At 35.3% G+C, this 27,809-nt stretch overlaps 1 protein-coding gene across 2 annotated transcripts in view; it reads left to right on the top strand.

The window, feature by feature from the left end:
- CERT1 (ceramide transporter 1) overlaps window positions 1–27,809 on the top strand; it is a gene marked incomplete at its 5' end in the record, with an annotated part of 128,930 nt that overhangs the window by 27,224 nt on the left and 73,897 nt on the right. For both annotated transcript variants that reach the window (XM_079916452.1, XM_079916451.1), the window contains one exon: window positions 11,080–11,196. In XM_079916452.1, coding sequence (XP_079772578.1) covers window positions 11,080–11,196 — 117 coding nt within the window. The remainder of the gene's footprint in view (window positions 1–11,079; window positions 11,197–27,809) is intronic.

Genomic DNA, 27,809 nt, shown 5'->3' with positions numbered 1-27,809 from the left:
TTTAAATATTGCACCCTTTTTTTCAGCTTTCCTTGATCGCCGTTAGTTTAAGGGTTCCTTTAGTTCAACATACCCAAATAGAAAACCTCTAATCTTCTGCTAGAGGGATAATTGGGCTATTTTTAGAGATGGTATATAGGCAGACTAATTGTTTCTTTCTTATAATCAGTCTTTCTGTTTGTAGCTTCAGAGGAACCTGGAGCTCCAAATTACTGATTCTCATTCTTTTATTCTTTCTGTGCTTCTGTGGCACAAATAAGCTTGCTACTTAGCCTGTCCTCCCCCACCGCTGTACACTTAGATGAGGCTGGTTCAGGGAGTTCTAAAAGAATATGGAGACTGGAACTGACTGCCACTGCCAGAGCTAAGGACCTTTGGTGGGCAGATGTTGAGGGGAAGCAGTAGACAAAGAAAAGCACATGTTTTTTCTACCTTCTTCCTGGCTGCCAGACTCCATCTAGCATATTGCCCATATTGGGAGAACCTAACAAAGGAGGCTAGCAGGGGAGAAATGTAGTTTGCAGCATCCCAGTCCAGTAGCACAAAACAGTATAGAAGGGTGGATATAAAAAAAAATAGGCTAGGGCTTCCCTGGTGGCGCAGTGGTTGAGAGTCTGCCTGCTGATGCAGGGGACACGGGTTCTTGCCCCGGTCCGGGAAGATCCCACATGCCGGGGAGCGGCTGGGCGCGTGAGCCATGGCCGCTGAGCCTGCGCATCCGGAGCCTGTGCTCCGCAGCGGGAGAGGCCCACAACAGTGAGAGGCCCGCGTACCGCAAAACAAAAACAAAAAAAAACAATAGGCTAATAAGTGGCATGCTCTTTCAAATTCTCCTCTCTGCTTTTGAAGAATGCCCTACCATGAGTCGGAGTAGGTGTCCCACATGAATCTGCAAAAGACTGATACTCAATTTTCCCTCCCACCCCAGTATCCCTCCACCCACTGAACTCCCCTTAGTTAATATGGACATATGAGTTAGGCTGAACCAATCAGACTGCTGTTACACTACCTTCCCTTACCTACCCCTCCTTGTCTCCCTTAGCTCTACCTTGATTGTGGAGCAGAATCATATGGAGAAGCAGAGACAAGTTTTTCTTCTGATGATGCTGGCAGCTGCAGCATCCAGTCTGTGGTGGCAGCAGTGCCAGTAGTGGCTCACAAGGTCCTGAAGAGGAAGCAGCCCTGTCTATATAGCTGGCACCCACAGTGCAGTCTCAGCTGGGATTCTCTTGCCTAATCTCCCTGGTTCCTTTCCATTTCTGATCTCATTTATTCATATTTCTTAACAATGTAAGTTGCCTGATACCTTCTAAATAAATTCCTTTGCTTCTTGAGTAAGAATCATTTTCTGTTGCTTATAATTTAGAGTACTGATTGATTTATTTTGTTTGAATCTGATAGGATTTGACTATTTCCTTGTTAAAGAAGATTTAACATTTAGTCATTTAGTATTTATTTGTAAAAAAGAGTTAGATGCTCTGCTTGGATAATTTAAAGTCTTTGACTTTAATCTCAGTGTTGGACAGATTATTTGGCAATGAGTAGAATAAGTGTCATCTTCATTATAGTGGTGGCACTGGGTGGCTAAAACTTCAACAGGAAAACCAGGCAGCGTCTTTCACCAGCAGAACCTGGGAAAGGTACCTGGTACAACCAGGGCTGCTGGAGAATGAGGGAACCCCACAAAAGAGAAGCCAAGAAGGGGAACTCAGAATTGTGTGTATAACCTCTGCCCAAGTCTCTGGCTGACTCCTGCACCATGCATGCATGAGGCAGTTGGAAAGCAGTCTGAAGTGTTACCTGAGTCACTGCTACCATGGCAGAGACTTGGGGGAGCTAAAACTCCTTTAAAGAAAACTGCCATTTTTTTAGCTGTAAGGACCAAAAGGGGCCCAGTTAATAAAATAATCTGGAAAAATAGAGCCAAAGAAGGGGAACCCCAGATTCTGAGTATAACACTCTGCCCAAATTTGTACCTGTCCCCTCAGCAATGTGTATGCAGGCAGGACTGAAAGCTTTCTGCAATGAGGTCCTAGATGCTGCCCATTAAACATACAACAGAATTGGCCATTTGAGTCTAAGCAAAAAGTTGCCTGCTAAAGCAAAAACATTATTTTTCAGAGTAATATAACAGAATCCAGACTTCACAACCTAACATTCGCAATGTCCAAGATCAACTCAAAATTACTCAGCATACAAAGAGCCAGGAGATTGCAGCATGTTCTCAAGGGAAAAGACATGAATGAATGCGAAGTTCAAGATGAATTAGATGTTGGAATTATCTGACAAAGATTTTAAAGTAGCTTTTATATAATTATTTGAGGTAAAAGAAAATATGCTTATAATGAATGAAAAGGTAGGCAGTTTCAGCAGAGACAAAGAAAATGTATAAAAGAACTAATGGGACTTTTAGAACTGAAAAGAATGATATCTGAAATGAAAAACATTCACTGTATAGGATTTATAGTACATAAAGATGACAGAAAATCAGGAGTTTGAATTTAGAGCAAAAGAAGTCATTCTTATTAGTAGAGGTTTTCAGGTTTTTGTTTTTAAATGAACAGAACCTTAGGGATCTCTAGGGCAATTTCTAATTAAATGGGTTTTATGAGTCTCAAGAGGGAGAAAAGAGGGTAAAAATTTTTTTGAAGAAGTTATAGTAAAAAGCTTACCAAATTTGGTGAAAAATATAAATTTACAGATTCAAGAAGCTTAACAAACATGAAACAGGATAATCTTAGTAATCATAGTCAAACTGTAAAAACCAAAGTTAAAAAATTTTGCAAGTAGCCAGAGAGAAATAACACATATATTGGGGGAGAGTGATTCAAATTACCATACACTTCTCATTAGAAACCATAGAGGCTAGAAGATACAACATGTTGAAAGAAAAAACTTTCCATTCACAATTCTGTATTCAATGAAAATACCCTTTAAAAATGAAATGAAATAAAGATGTTTTCAGATAAAGGAAAATTAAGAGACCCTGTTGTGGGTGGACCTGCATTACAAGAAATGCTGAAGGAAGTTTTTCATACTGAAGGGAAATACACCAAAGGCAAACTCAGATCTTTAGGAACTAATGAAGGGCATCAGAAAAAATAAATATATGGGTAAATATAGGATTATATTTTTCCTTCTTAATGCTTTTAAGGTACAAAAAATGTGAATAAACCAATGTCTAAAAAATCTGAATTTGTTGATTCCCCCCCACCAAGAAAACGCATCCATATAATTTCACCAGTATATTCTTTTCATATATTCAAAGAAATAATCCCAATCTTTACAAACTCTTTACAACATACATTATGTGGGCAGCATAACCATGACACCTAGGCTTGTCAAAGACATCGCAAGAATATAGAATTACAGCTCTGTATCTCTGGTAGACATAAATACTGTATTCCTTTACAAAATATTAGCAAATCAAATCCAATAGTATATAAAAAGGACCAAGTGGGGTTTATTTCAGACATGCAAGGTTAATATTTTATTAAATCAGTCATTTTAACTCACTGTATTAACAAACTAAAGACAAAAATTCATAACAAATTTCGGTAGAGGGAGACAGACAAGAAAAGAGAACTGTTTGACAAAATTCAATACTCCTTTAGATTGAAAATAAAAATTCTTAGGGAACTAGAAATAGAAATAACATCAACCTAATGAAGGGCATCCACAAAAACCCACAGCTGACATCATGCTTAATGGTGATATATTATGCCTTTCCCGTAAGATTAGAGATAGGGCAAGGATGTCTGCCCTTACCACTTCTGTTTAACATTGTACTGGACATCCTGGTCATTTCAGTAAGGGAAGGAAAAAGATATAAAAGGGCATAAAGGTCAGAAAGGCTGAAGTAAAACTATTTGCAGATGACATCATTGTTCTATAGATCAATGGTCCCCAACCTTTTTTGCACCAGGGACAGGTTTCGTGGGGGACAATTTTTCCATGGATGGGAGGGAGGGGAGGATGGGAGGGGAGGTTTCGAGATGATTCAAGCCCATTACATTTATTATACACTTTATTTCTGCTATTATTCATTGTAATATATAATGAAATAATTATACAACTCACCATAATGCAGAATCAGTGTGAGCCCTGAGCTTGTTTTCACTTGCCACTCACTGATGGGGTTTTGATAAGAGTCTGCAAGCAATTGATTTATTATGGTCTCTGTGCAGTCAGACCTCTCTCTGCTAATGATAATCTGTATTTGCAGCCACTTCCCTGTGCCAGCATCACTGCCTCAGCTCCCCCTCAGATCATCAGGCATTAGATCCTCATAAGGAGCGCGCAGCCTAGATCCCTCGCATGTGCAGTTCACGGTAGGGTTTGCTATCCTATGAGAATCTAAGGCCACCACTGATCTGACAGGAGGCGGAGCTCAGGTGGTAATGCAAGTGATGTGGAGCGGCTGTAAATACAGATGAAGCTTTGCTCACTTGCCCGGCCCTCGTCTCCTGCTGTGCAGCCCAGTTTCTAACAGGCCAAGGACCGGTACCATTCCGTGGCCCAGGGGTTGGGGACTCCTGCTGTAGATTCCTTCAGATTTATTAGGTAAACAGCTTTTAGAACTACTATGTGAATTTTGCAAGTTTGTAGAATATAAGGTTAATATACAATTATGAAATGTGTTACCATATGCTGTAAGCAAACTGAATTTTTAAAGCAATTTCATATACAGTAGCATAAAAAAATACTTTAGGAATCAGTCTAACATTGTATACTGTACTTTGTACACTGTAAACTGCAAACTATGTGAGCTTGTCAAGATAAAGAAGACCTAAATAATTGGAGAGATATTATGTCCATAGATTAGAAGGCTCAGCATTAAGATATCACATCTTACCATATTAATCTATAGAAAATCTAAGATATTAATGCAATTGGTACTAAAATTTTTCTGGAAATATATATTATGCAATGCAAACTGCCTAGGCTAGCCAAAGCAGTTTTTAAAGAGCATAGTTTGAGGACTTAATACCACATGATTTCAAGACTTACTATTAAGCAACAATAATCAAAACAGTGTTATTGGAGTAAGAATAGTCATTTAGATGAATGGAACAGAATAGAGAGTCCATAATTAAGCCAAGCAAGGATGTGGAGTAACTAAACTTTGATAGACTGCTGGTGAGAATGTAAAATGGTGCAGCTACTTTTGGCATTTCCTTAAAGTTAACTGTATACCTATTTTATGAGTCAGCCAGCCCATTCCTAGGTCAAAAGAGGAGAAAATTTATGCCCAAAGACATGAATTTTCACAAAAAATTTATTCACAATTCCAAAACCTGTAAATAGTTGTCCAATAACAGGTGTGAATGAATAAGTAGAATATGTTACATCCAGCATAATTTACTCAGCAATAAAAAGAATGAGCTATATAAGACAACAGCAATATGAATGAATCTCAAAATTGTTACACTGAGTAAAAACAGTATATACTATCTGATTCAATTTATATAAATTTAGAAAAAGTGAAAACTAATACACAGTGAAAGAAAGCAGATCTTTGGTTTCTGGAAGCTGGTGACAGGAAGAAATGTTCTGCAGACAAGCATGAGCAATCCTTGGGGGGTTATGGAAATGAAAACATTTCCATCTTGACTGTGGCAGTGATTTCATGGTTATATACAAGTGAAAAAAACATTGAATTGTACTATTTTTAAATTAATTAATTAATTAATTTTCTGGCCATGCCGCGCGGCATGTAGCATCTTAGTTCCCCAACCAGGGATCAGACCCGCGCCCCCTGCATTGGGATCGTGGAGTCTTAACCACCCGACTACCAGGGAAGTCCTGAATTGTACACTTTAAATGGAAAAGTTTATTGTACATTAATTATATACCAACAAAGTTTATTAAAAATTTGGTTGACTTTCTTTGAATTTCTAGCTAAATCTTCCTACACTCTCTCCACTGAGTTTAACTTTTTAGATAATCTTTTCATTCTACTTTTCTCCCACTAGAGAAATCCTTTCTAAAGCATCCTGTTATACTGTTCTAATCTAGACTTTTCTGTCTTCTGCATAATTCTGCTGCTGGCATTTTCCTTAATGTCCTCCTGGGAAGTCCCTTTGCTGCTTCTTTTCCTGGATCTCAATTGCCTCTTACTTCTCTTGGTTACTCCTTCATTTTGGTGAAGCATATCTTCCAGTTCTGAAAGGTAATTATTTCTTCATCTTCACGGTTTAGAATTTTCATACTGATTAAGGGCCTGAGTAGGAAACCCTTAAATATTATTACTATATTATTACTATTTTTTTATTATTATTACTATTTTCTCTTGGATTACTTAGTTTTCCTATAGAAGGAAATATAGGAATCTTCCTTATACGCAGAAGGAGGTAGAATGAGCAAGCATGGGTGCAAGCCTTCTGGGAGTCAAGTAAGGGGAGGAATCCTTTAACATGAATACTTTAACTGCTTTTTTTCCTTTCCTCCTGCTGTGGAGGAATGTCCCTTCTTCTTATACCTAATATCGTCTCTCTGAGAGGTGGGGCCTCTAATGTTACTGCACAGAGGGATGGGCAAATGGGGTTCCAGGGTTCTAGTTGCACCTTTTAATGACTTTTGATCAGTTCTGTTTTCAGCTCTCCCCATGCCTTTATCTTTAGGACTACTTGATGCCTCCAATACAAATTGGCTTGTTTTGTCTTCTTTTCCCTTGTAGATGTTTACTTTTCAGCATTTTCAGGCCTGCTAATTCATTTATCACATTCCAACTTTAAATTTTGTTGGTAACTTTTTTTCTTCTTCTTCTTTGTGGATTTATGCCTCTTTTGTTCCTATAAGATTCTTTTGATAGTGGATGTTGTGACATATATTAAAGCCTTAATTCTCACTGTGATGGTAATTTGGAGGTGAGGCCTTTGGGGCATAATTGGGTTTAGATGAGGTAATGAGAGTAAAGCCCCCATGGTGAAACTGGTGCCTTTATGAGGGAATGAAGAGACCAGAGAGCTCTCTCTCCTCCATATGAGGACACACGTAGAAGGCAGCCATCTGTAAACCAGGAAGAGGGCCCTCACTGAGTGCCCTCCCACGCTGACACCCTGATCTTGGACTTCCAACTTCCAGAACTGTGAAAAATTTCTGTTAAAGCTACCCAGTCTATGGTATTTTTGTTATAGTGGCCCTAAGAACTAACAAGACAGGCAAAGAATGGATATAAATGCCATTTCACCTTTTGGTTTATTTTTCATCCTTAACAGTGACTGTTGACATGATAAAGAATGAGGCCCACCTACATTTTCCTTTATGTAGTCGGCTTTCTTCCATAAGCATGCATTCTCATTCTCAGTGGGGGCTGATACTTGGTTCTTGGGAAAGTGAAATAATCTTAGATATTACAATATCTAAGTGGCCCTCCAGGAAGAACCTACTGGACAAAATCTTAATTCTTACTGTTTATTTTCTCTCACTAAAGAGAATTTATTTTTCTCGGGGTGGGGGGTGATAATGCAAAAAGCTTGAGAAACATTGTTCCTATAGCATTTTCTTTATTCTTAAATAAACTAATTTCACAGAATAAGTCTTCAGATTGATTTTTCCTGGGCATAGTATGTCTGATCTGTAACTTGAATATTTTATTTAAAGAAAAGATAGTATCCTTGAATTTTTTGTTACACTTGTTAAATTTTCCCCTTTCAAAACACCAGTTAAATCATTTGCTTGACCTCCTTCTTCACTCATTATTATATTTCTTTCACTTTGTATTTTTCTCAGGTCTGTTCACCATGCCCCTTTTAGCTTTGTTTGCTTTTTATTGCTGCTTCTGATGTGGTTTCAACTCATTTCTTTTTTCTTAGCTCTATTAGCTTATTTTTCATTGCCTGCTGCTTTATCTCTTCCTTAAAGTTTATGGTTTGTTTGGTTTTTTTCCTGAAGATAGCTCATGTCATCTCTTACAGTCTACCACGTCTTGTAGTTTTCATGTACTTTTGGCCTTTATACCTTATTTGTTTCCTTCCAATAATCATCTGTCAGGGCTAGGACTAGGATGAGACCAATGAGGGGCTAACCTCAGTTGTAAAATGTAAGAGAGCATCAAAAAACTCAGTAATCAAGATAAATATTATTTTAATGCATATTTTTGGAGTAATGCGTAATGAACAAAACAATGAAATTCTAAATAAAGACAAGATCAGTTGTGTTTGAATGAAGCAGCCTGTCTATAGTAGTTCCCCCACCCCACCCTTTATCAGCAGTTTTGATTTCTGCAGTTTTAGTTACCTTCAAGGTCTGAAAGTATTAAATGGAAGATTCCAGAAATAAACAATTCATAAGTTTTAAATTGTATGTTATTTTAAGTAGCATAATGAAATCTCTTGTGTGCTGCTCTCTCCCTACCAGGGCGTGGCGCATTCCTTTGTCCAGTATATCCATGCTGTATATACTTCCTGCTCATTAATACCTGTATAGGAAAATACATAGTACAGTTGACCCTTGAACAACGAAGGTTTGAACTGCACAGGTCCACTTATACTCGGAATTTTTTCATTAGTAAATACTACTTACAGTACTACCCAATGCAAGAGTAGTTGAATCCAAGGTTGGTGAGCCCCAGATGCAGAGGACTGACTGTAAGACACTTGGGCTTTCTACTGTGCAGAGGGTCCACGTCCCTAATCACAGCATTGTTTATGGGTAAGCTGTATCTATAGGGTTTGGTACTATCTGTGGTTTCAGGTATCCACTGGGGGTCTTGGAATGTATTCCTCTTAGGTAAAGGGAGACTATTGTATTATGTGTTTAAGGGGATTGTGTGTGTGTGTTGAGACATGATGTAAGCTTTATTGTCTAGACTTTGATTTATCCCCCTAAACACACCTCAACAAATCTGTCATTTCTTTTGCCTTGTAGACTTAGCTTCCTACACTTATTCACTTTTTAGGAATCCAAGCCTTCTGTGTTATTCACAAACTCCCTATCACCTGAAAATTGGTACATCTCTTTTCTCTGCCACCTATCCCTCAGATTGTTGATGGTAGAAATGGCTACTTTATGTACACTTTCTGCCAACTCTATCTCTTTGAGCAGATATTGAGATATTGCATCTCATAAATGTATGACATTCAAATGAAATTTTCAAATTCTTTAATTCTAGATTTGTAGACTGTCATTTTATTCCATTCCTATGTATAACTTTATCTATTAAAAGCTTAAAGTTCTCCATATATCGAAACTTTGAAACAGAGAGAGAAGAAATCATAATTGATATACTTAACAGATTTAGTAATGGCAAAGTTTACTTACGTTGATTTCAGGTTTTATTAAGTCACTCACACCCAGAGAAGGCTTAATAGCAGGTTCCTGTTTTTAGGAATATTTAAAATGTGGCATTGGACTCTCTGGAAGATTGTGAGGAAATTTTGAAGGTATAAAAGCTGGAAAAAGTATTTGCTGGAGAAACTAGTACATTTCTAACTATAGGCGGCCCTCCATATCCGCTGGCTCAGCATCTTCAGATAAGGAGGGCTGACTGTACTGAGCCATTTTATATAAGGGACTTAGGCATCTGAAATTTTGGTATCCGAGGGGAGCCCTCGAAACAGTCCCCTGCAAAAAAACAAGGGACGACTGTTATATGTATTACTTCTTTTTATTTTCTAAAGCTTTAATGAGAATATTGAACATAATATAAAATATAAAACATTTTCAGGAATAGTCACTAGAAATATAATAATCATTATGAAGTAAAAGTGTTAAAACCTCTGTGCTTCTTAGAACAGTAGACTGATCAGATAAATTGTTTACTTAGTTCTTCAGATAGTATATATGCTTCCCTTCCTCCAAGAAGCTTTTCTCAATAACTGGATTCCATTCTTAAGATTTACGAATATTTGGCTTTCAGTTAAATTTATAGTCATTATATTTATGAGTGTTAAATGTTGTATTTTATGTGTTTCTGTGTTCATAATTATTGAAGCGGGGTATGTATTGTCTTGTTTTTTCCTTTTTTCTCTGTAGCACACTCTATCTCTCAATGTAGTCCTAACTATGATGCCCATCACATAGTGATTCAGAAAGTTTAACTTGTATCCTTTAGCCAGTCAGAATCATGAATTGTTGTCTTAATCTTAAAAGAGAAATTGTTTCATAGGCTAAAGACATTGTGGAATTATCTCATATTGTTTTTGTTAAACTGATAAAGAGATAAAAGATTGATGCTGTCAAAGGGGGAAAGAGTAAACACAATATGTAGATTGTGTTCAGCAAATAAGTTTATTGTTACATTGACCAGAGAGGATTCTCTGTCCTCTAAGGCTAAGATTGTTCACAGGAGAGGAAATTGATTGTGCTTTATCCAGTAGAAGAAGAGGTGGTATTTGTGAAATAGATCCTGTCATATTTGAAGTTATTCATTGGTGGAAAAACAAGTATATAAAATATTTATTTTATATATTCTTATGAAGAATGTGAAACGCTGAACCAAATAGTTGACATTTTTACTAATGTTTACATTTTGATGGAAGCAGTTTCCTCTAGCTATCTAACATAGGTCTGATGTAAAGTTCATTTTATTTTTGCTTTTCACTGGAAGCTCTCCTGGCTGTTGCGATCCAAGATGTGTAAAAACCTAGAAGTTAATTTGAAATACTTGGGAGGAACTGTTAATGTTATAAAAATATCTTGTTTATCAAATATAATGAAATAAAACTATTGATGATGAGAATTTACTTTTGAATAATGGAGGCAGGAAAAAAATTAGTAAACGTCTTTCATAAAACTTACTTTGGCCCTTTTTAAAATTGTGCTTTCCGTAGTATTCTCACTAGTTAAACTAACTCAAAGTATTTGATGAAAAATATCTCTTTTTTTTTTTAATATGTTTGTAGTTTATGTGTCAACTCATTTGTGGGAATAGTGAATGAAACTTAGTTTTTGGTAACTATGCCCTTGTTGTGCTCTTTATTTGAAATATCTTCAAAAAAATTATTTGAGTAGAAAAGTAAAAGAATAACGAGAATCTCCCACCAGCTAGAATGGGTATGTTCATGTTTTTGCTGTAGGGTGTAGCACTTCTAAGAATATAATTAACTTTGCTTTTTTTCTCCTTTTTGTCCACAGCCTCACGATTTTGATGAATGTCGCTTTGATATTAGTGTAAATGATAGTGTTTGGTATCTTCGTGCTCAGGATCCAGATCACAGACAGCAGTGGATAGATGCCATTGAACAGCACAAGGTGGGTCTCCAATGTTTACCTGTCCGTAGAGACCTAGGCAAGAGACTGGTGGTAACTCCTTTAAAATAACTGTGAGATGTATATATGTTCCTGAAAAGTTGAACATGATTTTGGTGGTAAAGATTAAAGTAGTACAGATGTAAATTTTTGAAATAATTTTATTTCTAACAGTTGAGTTACACTAAGGGAATTTTCTGTGATAAATATTTTTAATTGTTATTAAAACAAAATATGCCCTTTTATATAAAACAAATTTGGTTTTTATATTTAGGGTTTGCTTCATAGTGAATGCCTTTTATATGATCTGGATAAAAGGATTCTTAAAATAACATCAAATTTTAAAATCCTAATATTTGAAAGCTTCAGTGTTAATTTTTGTTGTCATTTGTAACCATTTGGGTATATTCTTATTATAAACATTTGTAAATTGTTAAATTTTTGTAAATATGAAATTTTCTAATAAACCTTGAGAAAGTCTTCCTTACATAAATGTATAAGCCATATTCTTGTAATTTAAAGCTAGTTTTTGACTTCTGCTATGAATAATTGGTAAGTAGACTAAAGAAATACATGATATTAATAAGTATGCATTATTAGCTAATTCAGTATATCATGGTAAAACAAGGAATAGGGAAAGTTATAAATTCACCATGCCACTCCTGATTGTAGCTTAAGAAAACTTTGGACTTGTTCATATACTTGTCTGTACTTGTTCATTTGGGTTTCACAGAGTTTAGTTGAAACACCTGTTTTGGTTATTTAACAGGCACAAAACATCTACACACAGAAACACAACAAGAAAAACCAGTCTGACCTGGGATACTACAGGCACATTCTCCTTGATATTGATCATGCATTGGCTTTTATTTCTTGATTATGAATTTTTCCCAGCCTAAAGAAATCTGACTGTGTAATGCTTTCTTTTTCTCCTTGTTTTAGCTTTAGAGTTATATTGCTTTAAAACATTTTGTGAATCTTAGTTATCTTGATATTATTACCTCAGAAAACAGTCTAAAAATGAGAAACAGTTTTCTTTTATTTAAAAGTGATGAGCCGATAGCTAAGACATGGAAGCAGCATAAATGTCCATCAACAGATGAGTGGATAAAGAAGATGTGGTATATATATACAATGGAATGTTATTCAGCCATAAAAAGAATGAAATATTGCCATTTGCAGCAATATGGATGGACCTAGAGATAATCATACTAAGTGAAGGAAGTCAGATAGAGGAAGACAAATATTATATGATATCACTTATATGTGAAATCTAAAAAGAAGATACAAATGAACTTACTTACAAAACACAGACTCACAGACATAGAAAACAACTTATGATGACCAGTGGGGAAAGGAGAGGGGGAGGGATAAATTAGGAGTATGGGATTAACAGATATACACCACTATATATAAAATAAACAACAGAGATTTACTGTATAGCACTGGGAACTATATTCAGTATCTCATAATAACCTATAATGGAAAAGAATCTGAAGCTGTATAGCGGAATTAATACAATATTGTAAATCAACTATAGTTAAATAAAAATTTTAAATAAAAATAAATAACTAAAAGAGATGAGCTAGAATTCCAGAATCTCAGTGCTTTGGAGCTGGGCTTACCTGGATACAAGACACTGCAGCCTCTGCCATGTACGACATATGTGACCTTGCCTGACAGTTCACTTCTTCTAAATGTGTTTAAGAACACATGAAATAATATATGTGAGGTTACTTACCACAGTGGCTGATACATTTTCCCATTTATGACACAGTGGAAAAAGAAAGGGTTTTGGGAGTCACAACTAAATTCACTAAAATTATACCATGTTTTTTATGGATAAAGAGTTCTACATTCAATGAGAGTTGCTAAATGTGCATATAAGGAGAGTGGCCTATTTTGTGTAGTTAATCAGGGCCAGCCCTCTTCCTAGTGATTAAAGACATTAAGTAGAACTAATTTATATGTTTATATCTGAGATGACCTTTAAAGGCTTAATGCTAGCTTTCTCTGTTTTAATTAAGCGTATTTTATTTTGCTCATTCTTCTTAGTAAAGCTGATTCAGGAATCTTTGCAGGTTCTCATTTTATTTTTTCTCCTTGGATGTAGAATGATGCATAAAGCATATATTTCTTCCATATCATTGATTTCTTTGCACCCTTGAATAATGGATAGAATATAATCTTTGGGTCTCCCTCAGAGTATTGTGACTTAATGCTCGATAACAGATTTTTGGTGAATTTAAGTTCTTAGGCAATAGGTTCAACAACAGCGTTCCAGATACATTGTATAAGCTTTCTGATTTCTAAATATGGTTTATTCATAGACAAGGAGAAATCATTGTTAATTGTTATTCTTATTAGTACTTATTTAATTTTAATGTAAAACATGTGATATGTACCAATTAAACAACATATCAGTGAAAATTTAAATTGAATTTGAATTCTAAAAATAGAGTTCTTAAACTAACATAGGAGGGAGAAAATTCAAGTGCTATCACCAAACATAACCAGCAAAGTTTTCTTTTTTTTTTTTCCCCCATAGACCAGGAACAGGGAGGTAGTGAGGAGGTGCATCCTGATTCATTCTTCAAAATCACTTAAGACTATTAATGTGGAACCTAAGTTTAGTAATTTTACTATTTAAGCAAGCATTCTTATATTGATATTCAAAATTAAAATCAAATTGTTAAGGCATGATGATGATGATGGTGATAGGAGCTGCTGTTTATTGAGGGTCACCAAGTACTAATTATTGTATTATGTACTTCATGTGCTTTATTTTCTGTCTACTATCCTGAGAGATGAGGCAAATATTGTTTTACAGACAAGGAAACAGGCTTAGATTAAATTTAAGTAACTTGCCAGAGATTATACTACTTTTTGGCTAGTGGATACTTAGGATTCAATTTTATGTTGATTGTGCTTTCTATCAGTTACCATTGGCAGAATATTTGAAAATAATTCCCATAGTCTCACCTCCTGCAGGTTAGAGTGTGTCATCTGAGTTCTGCTACCATATACATACAAGATAAATATGAACACATCTTTCTGCCCATGGATTGCCATAACAGCGTTTTATTGTAGTGTTTAAGCACTGGATACTGGTGCCTGACACATAGGGGTTAAATCCTGGCACTATTACATAATAGTTGTGTGACCTTGGTACGTTACTTAAAGGAGAAGAGATGACATAATGCAGTATATACCCCCCCACACATCTCCCCACAAAAAACACAAAAAACAAGCAAGCAAAATAACCAAATTGTGATAAATCAAGAATATTGTATAATATTGTGTAATATTCCCATCATTCCACCTCACTCACTTCAATTCAGAGTTACTTCCATGGCACCACCTGTCCTTATGATGGCCAGACAGGACACTTGGAACAGCGGACCTGTCTTTTTCTCTTCTGATGTCATCAGATAGTCCCTCATTGCCTTTGCTATTAGGCCTTTGTTAGGGTTTCCCTGATAGGTTTTAGCTGGAGAAATTGGAGGTTTCTATTCTTTCTTTCCAGGAAGCTGTTATGCTCATTATAATAACCTTTATATATCAGTCAGTTTCACATACATACATACATACCAGGAGTTATAAATATTTTATAGAACCTCTTCAACAATAATAATATGGTAGAGGTGATGATGATGATAACAAACATTTTTGAGGATTACAGTGTGCCAGATATAGTGATAAACACTATACACTTTATCTCATTTTACTCTCACAGTCTTATGAGGTTAACATTATTGTTCTGTTTTTACAGATTAGGAAATTGAGACATAGAGAGGTTAAGTAATTTGTCCAAGGTTAAACTGCTAATTAGTGAAGGAGCCAGCATTCAGACCCAGGTCTGTATGACCTGAGAACCAGAACTTTTATCCAGCAAGCACTTCTGCCAATCCTATAAGTATGTATTCATGGGAAATATATTTTGTTGACTTAACTCATGGGCTTCTTCAATCACAAGGTTCATATATTTTTTATATTTTCTTCATATCTCTAGTGTTCGTTTTGGACCATAAAGGCTCAGGGTTACAACTTCTATGTAGGAATTAGCAAAGCATTGGACACATAAATTTTCCAGTTGAAATAATTTACAGTATTGTAAAACAGGTTTTATGAGGGAAATGTGTAATTTTTGGAGGTTTTTTTTTTTTTCACCCTTTTATCTTCATGGTTGGTGTTAGAATGATCACTGACAGAAATACACTAGGGTTCTATGTTCTTTGTCTAGCTCTGTTGTTTTGTCCTTGGTATTCATTCCAGCATAACTTGCTCAGTACAAGCAAAGTTTTAAAAAGATGATTCTATGATTTAAATTTTCTCAATATATTAGAAATTGTATAGTTCACTGTGACATTAGACAAGTAGCCCCTGTGGAAGAAAGGTATTTATGAGGTCATTGTTAAATTCAAAGATTCTATTTTAATTTAAAATACGGAAAAGGGCATATGTATACCAGACCAGTAATTTTATTTACAATAGTGTGCTGGCTTTATTATGTGGAATCCATTCATATTCTGCATTTCTCCTTAGGATTTGAGACAACACTAAATAAATCTTTAAAGACAGGGTGTGCTCTTTTTTTTTAATCTCTTAGCCATCTGCCATGTTGTCTTTGAAGTTGAACGAGATTTTGTTCGTGAAAATTATTTGAAAACAAAGAGCTGTATGAATGTGAAGTTAAGATGGTTATTTTTTATTTGGATAAGTTAATATATTTCTAGTAAAGATGTATCTATGTATTATCTAAGGGCTTCTGTGAGCGTTTTCTGCGTAATTAGTTAATAAATGAAATATGATAAACCATCTGTTGATGCTACTATTTAAAAGAATTATAGGATTACTCCTGGAATCTTCTACAGTTGCAGTGTGTGTGATTTTGAGTAAACACAGTTTCTTCTTACCGTGAAAGAAATAGACTCCTCTATTTCACCACCCCATCCTTCAAAAAAAAAAAAACTAGCAGGAAGGCTCTCCTTGCACTAGCAGATATAAGAATCTTGTTGAAAAGTTAAGTTTTTTGGCTCTGACAGAGTTTGTGGTAATCATGACATTCCCTCATTTCCATAGGGGAGCAACCTTAGTAGATCCTGAAATTTTGGTGGTCATGGACCACCCATATTCCCCATATTTTGGAAATTATCTGATATAAAAGGGGTCATAGGAAAATACACAATTTAGGGAGGAAGAATCCAGGTAATTTTTACAGATGTTGATTTTCTTTGGTGAGAATCTACAGGCAGTTGTTTTGCAATTTAATGTGTATGCATTTGTTCCTTTGTGAAGGCCCACTAATTCATATGTGAAGCTCCATTTTATTACTTTCAGAAGAAAGGTTTATTCTCTGAGAAGTTAAGGGATTTCTGTCCAGGAAATAATGTGGAAAAAGATTGTCACAGTTGAGCAACCTAAACAATGCCCAAGACTCACTTTAAAGATCTTTTTAAAATTGTATTGCTATTTGCCATAATGAGTTTTCTTTTTCCTGTGGTGTGTCAGGGTCAGCTTGATCTTGGTGTGTTTTCTTTACTTTTAGGAGCAGTTTCTGCTTATTTGACACCTTAATTGTTTTTGTCTTAAATTTGACATAAACTTATTAGAAAAGTATTTTTAAATAGGTAGGTGGCAGAATATACCTGTTTCTTCTTAGCGCTTTTTAAATATCAAAGTCATATATAGTCATCCTATCTCTGTTTGCCTTTTTTTTTTTTGACCGCACGATGTGTGGCATGCAGGATCTTAGTTCCCAACCAGGAATCAAACCTGCACCCTCTGCAGTGGAAGCTTGGAGTCTTAACCACTGGACCACCAGCGAGGTCCCCCGTTTGCCATTTTTAACCAACTATAATACTGGAAAAATTTCTTAACAGATTCTAGGGGTTCTTTCTATACTTGTCTGCTTTATAAATGATTATCATGTAAACTTAGCTTTGCAATTTTGAATCTGATTAATTGGCAAAGGCTTAAAACTACTATTTTTTAGTGTACACTTTATATAAGTAATTTCATGGGGTCAGTGGACTAGAACCAATTTTTCTTTTACATTATTTTCATCATTACCACAATGATGAAGGGAAGAAGATGGAATCAAATTTTACTTCTCCTTTACATTCAAGAATTTTAATTTTTGAGGGAAGTGAAAATCCAGTAACTAGCTGCCGGAGTAGTCAGGGCTTTGCCATTTTCTCAAATAAGTTGTGGAAAAACCCAAGTAGGTGGTATCACAACTGAACTTTATTAACCAGCAAAAAACCTTCATTATGTCTCCGGATGTTTCTCTCAAGATCAGAAATTTGGTTAGTTTCTGACAGTGGGAGTTAATTGCTAAATTGCTTGCAGTAATCCATACATGGTTAGTAAATTTTTTTTAACACCTAAATGTAGATAGTGTCATACTACCATGATTTTAAAGGTTGGTGAAATCAAGAAAGAAAACATGGTATTAACTCATATTCTTAGTGTTCTGGGAATAAAAATAATTCTACTGTCAAGGGCTTTTAAAATAACTTTTTTAGTTTCTGTTGCCTACGATTTTGTTGCATGCAAAAGCTGAATTCACCTGAGCCAACATTTGCATTTGTACTTCCATACGTCACCTAAATACTTAATGAAGTATATCATCTTAAAAAGAGGGAATAAATGTCACTAATTTGTAGTTTTCAGCCAGGTTCTTTTATCTGAGGAAGGTGTTTATCTTTTACCAAGATAGTAAAGGAAGAATCAGGATTTTACATGGAACAGTGAATAAAGATATTTAGGTAGCTAATCATATTAACTGTGTGGTTAGTTGAGGAGAAATAATTTGACAACATTTGATGTCAGAAAGGTAGGGAGAGTCTTACAAGTCAATAAGAAAAGTTTACACAGCACAATTAAAAAAAAAAAGGCCAAAAGTCTTGATCTGGCACTTCATAAAGAGGATATCCAAATGGGTAATGAACATATGAAAAGGTAGTCAGTGCCATTAGTCATCAGGGAAGTGCAAATTTAAAGCAGTGATACCAGCATATGCCCATCTGAGTGGCTTAAAAAATAAAAAGATGTAACACCAAGTGTTGGTGAGGCTGTGGTACAACAGGTGTAAACTGGTGAAACAATTTCGTAGAATCTACTAAAGCTGAGCATAGTCGTCTGTCTAGATCAAGTGAGTATTGAAAGTTTGAAAACATCTCACAAGTATTGATGTCATAGGTTCATCCATTTTTAGTTAAGCTTTTTAGGGTACAGGGGGTACAGGCCAACCCATGTTACCTTGAAAAATGGGAATATTGCCAGGAACCAAGAAAATTTATAATGCCTTACCTGCAAAGAAAGCTGGAACTGTACACTTGTTTCTGAGTGCTTTTATTGTTAACAAAACTCAGTTACTCAATCACCTGCCCCCACCTACAGTTAATGTAGCTTAGTTTCATTCTGTTATTTCTTCTCTCTTTCATGGCTCCTGTTTATCTGTGTTTTGCTCTCCCGTCCTACTTAGTTTGTTTTTCCTTGCTTTGTCATGACCTTTTCCTACTTTCGGCTTCTTTTCGGCTTCAATTCCTGCCGCTATCTGCCCTGATCTCTTGGCATTTCCTAAAGTAAATGTCTTGAGAAAACCCGATTGCCTTTTTACTCCAGGTTACTATTGGCCACCCTAGGTCCAATTATAATGAATTGTATATTTACTTGTACTTAAAGGATAGAGTGGGATCGGCAGTTATACAAATAAAACGTTCTGAAAAGGTATTCTATAATTTTGTATAGATTTTACCAAACTTGCAAGTTTTTGTAATGCTTACCACATATTTGCTACTAACAATTTAGGTAAATATTACTAGATGTTCAGCTGATTTCTCTTTTATTAGTCTGTAATTTGCTTGCAGAATGTTTCTTTAGATAAGAAATTTTAAAAAAAGACAGTTAATCTAGAGTTGAATAACTGTTCCATATTGTTACTATAGAAAATATTAAAGAAAATGAGGCTGTGTGCTATAGAAGTCCTTTTTTTTTTTTAAACGGTGTTTCAGTATTGTATTTGAATTTTTATTTAATCAGGAGGGAAGATTTCTGACAGTCACCAGGACAGATGGGATTCTGCTTTTTCTATATCTGATGTGGAAAAGTAATGGTGGGTGGCATGGCTTACGCATATTGACAGCAGTGGAAACTATTTTCTAATTTTACTTGCTGAGTATATTGGACATTAGCTGGGAGAAAATGTTTCTTAAAAATATCAAGGAACACAAAACTGCTCTTTTTCACCAAACACATCTTTTTAGCTAATAGCTTAAAAATGATTTTGCTTCTGTTGTCTTTATTGCCTGGTAAATATTCTGGGCTGGTTTGGTATTGAGGTATGAAAGACAGCATTGGGTTAAGAATCGTAAGAATAGGTAACAAAGTAAATGAATGTTCTACAGGTTAAAATGTTATACTGAAAAAAATTCTGTCATTTTTAAGTCATATAGCAAGTTCACATTCTTGACAGACAAGACAGGATCATTGGCAAGAATGCTTGTATCACTGTTCATACCCTAGCCTAGTTCTCTTCAGTAGCACCCCTTTGAACTATACAGGGATAGATGAGTAATTAGGCACTGTTATCATTTAATCCTCCTGGAAGTCTTTCACTGCAAGTGTTATTCCCATTTTGCATAAAAATGAAATTGAATGGATTATGAGAACATTGATCAGTGAGTGGTAACATTCCAAGAACAGCAACCTCAATTTTTTGTAATACACCCCCCCTTTCTAGTTAATTTCAGCTTTTTCTCATGGATGCGTAGTTGAATACTAAAAAATAAATCATCAGTCTGCCTCCTTAAAAGAAGAATCTTCCCCATACAGTTAGATCTAAAAATTCTTAGCAAGTCTTTTAAAACCATTCCTGCAAGTAGTTTTATTGATTAGATTTCATTGGTTTTTGCACTGGTTTTTAAAAGTAATTTTTGTTAATTATAAGGAAAAAAAATACAAAACTACCATCAGTCTTATAACCAAGACAATTTTTCTTCATTTTGGTGTATTTCCTTCTTATTCTCTGTACATTTTACCCCTAAAATATTATGGAAATAACAAGTTTATATCCTGTTTTTTAAAAAATCTAACATCATTTTGTCCATATAACACAGCTTTATTAATATTTCATTGTATTATCATTTTGGTACTCATTTGCTTATTATAAGACCTTTAGATTGTTCCAATTTTTTTTTTTTTTTTGCATTTAGTATTTAATGCTTTCCTACATATTTTCCTGTAGTTTAACTGTGTCCTCATAATAGATTATCAGAAGTAGAATTGCTAGGCTTAAGGATACAAGTATTTTTGATATATGTTGCCAGATTATTTTCTAGAAAGATTGTGCTGATCTACATTCCATCTGCAGAATGTGCAGATCTTCCTTTCACTGCATCTTTACCGGCATTATTAATTTTTTAGCCCTTTCTAAGTGAGATACATTAAACATGTATTCTGTGACTTTATTTTTTTGTTTTTATTTTTGTAGAGGTGATATATGATTACTGTAATAAAATTCAAACAATATAGACAATACTGAAAACTATTAAAAAGAAAGTGAAAATTTAGGCCACATAGAAATGACCACTGTTCATCCTTGGTAAAGATTCCTTCCAAATATTTCTTTACATGTATGCCTTAGAGTTTTACATAAACGATACCATACTGCTTTGTAGCTTTTCCTTCACTCAACAGTAAGTTATGGGTATCTTTTCATGTTTGATATAGATCTCCGTTCCTCCCTTACCCCCTAAGAAAGGAATTATAGAAAATTTAAGTTGGGACCAAAGCCCCAGAATAATTAAGAATGTTCATTTACTGACCATTGTTTTATGTGCATCTATTTCTTTTAGGAGCCTTGCAGGAAAGAATTAATGGTTCAAGTCCCCTAGCCAAATACCATCTTAACGTTTCAGCAATCCTGCGAGTACTACTTATACATATTAAATCTGTTTTTTCTCTTATTGGGACATTTAAGGGAGCCTCAAAAAGTAATATTAATTGTTTTGCCACTGTCGTCTCTTTGCAATTAGATAAAAAGAATGGGATTATGACCTTTTTATTTTGTGCCTATGAAACTTCCTTCTAAAAGAAAATACATTTACATTGGCCCTTTTCTCTAGGACAAATCATAAATTAAGAAAGTTAATGAGCAGTGTTGGTATTTTGTTACATCTCCTGCTAGCTTCTTTTTACATTTATTTTCCTCTGTATAAGTGTTTCTGGAGTAGAGATATAAAGGAATATCCTGCCTTTGTGGGAAGGTGAAGAAGGAATGGTAGCTAACACTTATTAAGCACTTATGATGTAATATAAATATTACAAAATATTATTAAAGATTTCTTCACTATAAAGCACATTTCTTATAACTTTGTCTATTTCTTCAAGTTCTACTATTTCAAGACATATTTCCTTACAACAAACAGATGCTAGAACAAAAGACTTCATTACAACAGTACTGATACAACACATTTTAAATAATGGATAATAAGTGAATATGGAGGCTGATAGTAGTTTAGTTTAATTGTACTTCTACCTCTAACAGGGACCTATAAGCAGTGTATGGACTTGATCCAAGGAAAATATGGAGCCAAATAGGATTTAAAACAGAAAGTGAAGAATCAGATGTCTGTTTTTAAAGGACCACTCTGGCTACACTAGAAAGGATTTCAAGAGGAACAAGACTAAAAGTAGTTAGAAATCTGGAGGATTTATCCAAATGAGACACTAGGTGACCATAACTAGAAAATGGCATTGGGAAAATAGAGAAAGGGACAGATTTGAGAGAAGTAGAAGCAAAGTCTCTGGATGTTGAAGCAACATAGTAATGATTAACATCATGGGCCCTTGAATCTGGAATTAAATCCTGGCTCCCTTACTTATCATTTGCATGACTCATTATGTAAAATCACCTATAAATGGGTATAATATTAGTGCCCATTTTACTTAGACTATTGAAAGGATTAAGTGAGATAATGCACTTAAAGCACTAGCATCATGCCTGGCACAAAGTAAGTATCCTAAGTATTAGCTTTTACTATTGGTATTTGGTGTTATAATTTATCCAGGGTGGCTCTCTGAAATTTATATATAAAATATCCATGTAAAATTGCTCAACTCTTTCATCAGCCCTCTTCTCAGAGCAAAACAAGAAAGATCTCCCTTATCCTTTAGTATTCACCTTCTAAAGCTAGGGTGGAAAAATTGCTTAGCAGTCTTCCTTTATACAGCCTCATTTGATTTATCTAGTTATTTCTTACCTCCATTTTGTTTTTGTTTGTTTGTTTGTTTGGTTGGTTTTTTTGTGGTACGCAAAGTAACTCAGTGCTCACTGCTGTGGCCTCTCCTGTTGCGGAACACAGGCTCCGGACGCGCAGGCTCAGCGGCCATGGGTCACGGGCCCAGCCGCTCTGCGGCATGTGGGATCCTCCCGGACCGGGGCACGAACCTGCGTCCCCTGCATCGGCAGGCGGACTCTCAACCACTGCACCACCAGGGAAGCCCATTACCTCCATTTTAATGTCATTAAGAAATGACAATTGGACTTAAGGGGGAAGGTTTAAAAGATAAGACTGAGTTTCAGAGTGTCAAAGTTAGTTTATGTAACTAACTTTGTATCTTTTGTATCACGGATTGGGTTCTTAAAAAGCTTTTGGTGCAGAGGCTGTACTCATAGCTTCCTGTTAAGTCTACTTTAATTTCTCCTATAGGTAAAACAATGTGTCATGGAGTTCAAAACCCTAAATTAAAACTGTAAGAAAGAGGAAGCTCTGAAATCAAGGAGAGTAGAGGCAGCTATTGTTAACTCTCTACTTCTACAGTATCATCTTGTATTTGGGCATTTTTTTAGTACTTTGGATTTCCATAGGCAGTGTCTTATTTTCTTTTACCCCCCCTAGCATTCTTTTAACACTTACCTAGGGTGTGCAATAAGGCCTTGGTTAACCCTTCCAGCCTCATATCACTACAACATTGCTTATTTAGATATTTCTGTAAAGGAAAGCTTATCTCATGCTTATTAGAAGAAAATGCAAAATGAATAACCAAGTAAGGTCCGCAACTAAGGTCCATAAATGACCTTCAAAGGAAGTATTTTATTTGTTACTGGTTTTTAAATTATGATACAAGAATGACTAGGAAACATTCCAGTATGATTTGAGAAAAGTATCTTGAGGGTAAGCAAATGTTCTACTCAGTGAAGTTAACTGTATTGCTGCTGGGTTCTAAGCAGTTAGAAATGGATAAAATGTTTTATAATACCATTTTCTTAAATATATTTTAAAATTTCTTTGATTCATGAGGTACTGCAATTTCTGGAAAACATTGTAGGTTGAACCTTTCCTCATCTGATACATTATTAGTGTTGCTCTTCTGAATAAATAGTGTTTTTTTAAATAAAAATTTATTTATTTATTGGCTGCATTGGGTCTTCATTGCTGTGCAGGCTCTTCTCTAGTTGCAGCGAGCAGGGGCTGCTCTTCGTTGCAATGCATGGGCTTCTCGTTGCGGTGGCTTCTCTTGTTGCAGAGCACAGGCTCTAGGCACACGAGCTTTTGTAATTATGGCATGCGGGCTCAGTAGTTGTGGCTCGCAGGCTCTAGAGTGCAGGCACAGTAGTTGTGGCGCGTGGGCTTAGTTGCTCCGTGGCATGTGGGATCTTCCTGGACTAGGGTTCGAAACTGTGTCCCTTGCATTGGCAGACAGATTCTTAACCACTGTGCCACCAGGGAAGTCCAATTGTGTTACGTTTTAATCTTCCCAGCTGGTTCAACAAACGACTTTCTTATATTTGGCCTCCACTGGATGTATACATTTTTAGCCTAAGTTTTGGTATTTAGGTTTAGTATAGAGAATTATAATTCTAGACTAGCCATATCATTTTAAAGATAAGAAAATTAAGTCCAGGGGACTTCCCTGGTGGTCCAGTGGTTAAGACTCTGTGCTCCCAATGCAGGGGGCCCGGGATCGATCCCTGGTCGGGGAACTAAGATCCCACATACCTCAACTAAGCCTGCACACCGCAACTAGAGAAGCCCGGGTGCCGCAACAAAGACCCAGCGTAGCCAAACTAAATTAATTAATTTAAAAAAAATTAAGTCCAGGAAAGTAATGACTGACTTGTCTAGTTGTATAGTGGTGACAGTGACAGTCGAGCAGGTCTTCTCTCTGTTATCATTGTGTTCTTTATATTTCAGAGGCTATCGGGGGATCCATACGTATTTGAAAGGCTAAATAGATGAGATTTTAATATTTATAAACGTGAAATTGTCATGCCAAATTTTATTATAGCAAATAATATATGTTTACCTACAATCATAAATAAAATTGTTGCCATTGTAACTTATTATGATACTGTAAACCATAATTTTATTGATTAAATTGTTCTCCTGGCTATAGTGTCTTCTCATGTGGTTTGCTTTAAAATATTAATATTGAAAGTAGATGTGTGGGTGCTGGCAACATAGCAAGCGCATTTGGTTTTATTATGGGTTTCAGAGTTTCAGTTTCTGGAAAATGCTCCATTGTTCTAATGTTAAAATGCATTTGGTTTTATTATGGGTTTCAGAATTTCAGTTTCTGGAAAATGCTCCATTGTTCTAATGTTAACATTTAATCTTCTATTTTCTCTCTTCCCATAATTAAAATGGGAAGAAACAATAGGGAGACTATGCCACAAAATAGGTAATTTTTGACACCATGAGGAAGTTAATTTCTTTCTCAGTTATTTTGCTGTGCTTCTTGCTGGAGAGTGTTATTAGGAAAATGAATAAGTTTTTCAAAAGGCAGGTGCTATGAAAAAAAAATAATAAGCCAACCTATTTCCTTTATTTTATACCACTGTTTTTTGGAGTATAGATAGGCTGATGAACAAACTGTGCAAAATGAAAATATATGTTTATCTCCTGCATGAATAAGCCAAACTATAAAATTTAGCTGTGACTTTAAGGGAGTTTTCAAATCAGTTCTTAGGCATTTCTGGTCCTTTATTAAATTCATAACTTTGAACTATATGACTTAATTTATCAAGATTTTAGGTGTTCTCAGAAAATCAAGATACAGAAAGTACAGGTACATACATGCAAGGGATTTAGTCTGAAGGTTACTATTGTACTTTGACCAATAGTAACCTTTGTGTCAGCTTTCCAAGTATACTGCTTGGAAAGTGCTACTGACCCCCTCTAGTGGCCAAAAGATTACACTCCCCACCCCCAAAATAAGGAGGAATGTTACAACAGAGGTGTGGCCTCATTACTGTAATATTTAAAAGAACCCAGCCTTGTTCTATACGGGACATGTTCAATAAGTGTTTCATTGAACCAAAATGTCATTGTATGTTCATGCAAAACATGTTGAGGAATACTGCTTACAAACACACAAATTTGGGAAAGAAGGGTTTTTTTTGCAAAGCAATTTGTGTGAGGGACCTTAAAGCGTATATGTTGAAAGGAAATATTCCTATAGTAACTGTATTTGAATTCCACATTATTAATTTTAGATGGAAACAGGTATTTTCAAAAATACTGTATTGGTGATTAGAGCTTGTAAGTAAGCTCTACTTTTTTCTTATGGAAGAATAGGGTTAAGAAAAAGCCAGCATGCCTTTAAAGTATTATCCCTAAAATCATACCAATGAGATTTTAAAGGCATGTCAAGACTTTGAGGAACATTTAACAGTGTATATCAGTTGTGACCATAAAGTAATTTCTTCCCATTTCCATCCTTGGAAATTTCCCTCACCCCCACCTTCGAAAAGCAGACCTTGTTAAATTCAGAATGAGTATTGTTGCCTTAAAGTAGACATCTTGGAAAGCCAAATAGATGTCAACAGCATTGCTGCTTTTCAGAATAGTTTTATAACTTATCTTTTAGAATCATTTTAGCCCCTGTGACGAAGTGTTTCTAAAATACTGATATCTTAATGATAGATTGGATTTTTGAGAGAAATCCAGTACTAAATCAGAGCCATGTCATGTGACTACGAAAGGCAGTCAAGCTTAATTATACAGTTTATAGCTATTTCTTTGAAGTAGTGAAACAGCTTTAAAAGTTTTATTCTGCAACTCCCTGAAATGATTTTAGATAGCTCCATTTTGTGGCTGTATCATAAAATTACTCTAAATATTGTGGTAGTACCATCAGGAATCTTTTATGCAATGATAGCATCATTGGCACAATTATAGACATTTCCAGAATGACCGGTTTTTAAACAGTGAGAATTCATTTGTATGTGCATGTGTGTGTTTGTTAAACACTTAAATTATTTATTTTAAAAGTTATCCCAGTGCAGGTACTGACATAGAGTGACAAATGAATCCCCATTATTTAAATTGAATAAAATGGAATTGGTCTTCATGAATATACTTTATTTTCTTTTTCCTTGGAATGATGTATATAATTTATAATGCAGTTTATTTAAGTGAAACTTTATTAAAGGTAGAAATACAATTACTCTAAACTCTTAGCCTCAACATTCATTTACTATCCATTACTTAAAATGTATAGCAACAGTATTGCTATAGTAGAGTGTTTTGTTCTATCATGTCTTTGTTGTAAGGAGATATTACTGTTTTGAAATCGTGGAACCTGAAAAAACAGGCAAGGATGTAAGAAGTATGTTTCATAGTCAAAAAACATTTAGTAAAGCTTTGTAGTGTTTATATTTTGTTTCAAGATTTTAAAGTTTTGACTTACTCCGTTTAGGACTCATTGATATAAAGCAAGTAAATGGAGAGGGTAGATTCATTTGGATTTGGATTTGAAATTGTTTGGTTTTAAATATTTTTCAAATAAATATCCAAAATTTGTTTTTAAATAAAATTTTGATTGTAAATTATGGGGTAGTTTTGTACTTAAATGGACGGTTCAGATTAATTTATGTTGAGAAATGAATGACATATAGGTGTCTGAGATAAGTGATTGCTGAAGTACGTACCTTATATTTTTGGTCCATCACAGGTAGATTTTTCTTATTTTTATTTATTTATTTTTGTGGTACGCGGGCCTCTCACTGTTGTGGCCTCTCCTGCTGCGGAGCACAGGCTCTGGACGCGCAGGCTCAGCGGCCATGGCCCACGGGCCTAGCCGCTCCGCGGCATCTTCCCGGACCGGGGCACGAACCCGTGTCCCCTGCATCGGCAGGCGGACTCTCAACCACTGTGCCACCAGGGAAGCCCAGATTTTTCTTATTTTTAATTCCAATCTTCTATATTTAAATCTAACGAAAAACTTTACCAAACCAGTACAACAATTAAAATGTAGAAACACTATACTTAGAAAGTTAGCATTATTGTCAAACGAGAAAGAGAAACTAGAGCCATTTTAGTTAAGGAACCTAGCTCAGTACCTTTGTTCCAGGACATTATTTGATAAGAAGTCTTATTTTTTTTATGAATTGCATGATTTCTGTAATTAGAATTTTCTTTTTGTGGGATTCTGTGATACTGAAACAAGCTTACCTATTTTTCTTTAGCTAATTTATTGAGGTTCAATTTATTGTACCTTTGATTCCATCTAGTCATGAGTTTATATGTAATTTGTTAGTAAATTAAGAGTTAGGAATATATTGCAGTACCGTTTATAGGTAGAGTATTTTATGAACAGGCATTATT

Source organism: Stenella coeruleoalba (genome assembly GCF_951394435.1).
Source record: "Stenella coeruleoalba genome assembly, chromosome: 3".
NCBI classification, from domain to species: Eukaryota; Metazoa; Chordata; class Mammalia; order Artiodactyla; family Delphinidae; genus Stenella; species Stenella coeruleoalba.
The sequence above is the reverse complement of the archived record's forward strand: the minus strand, read 5'-3'. Positions and strand labels throughout refer to the sequence as shown.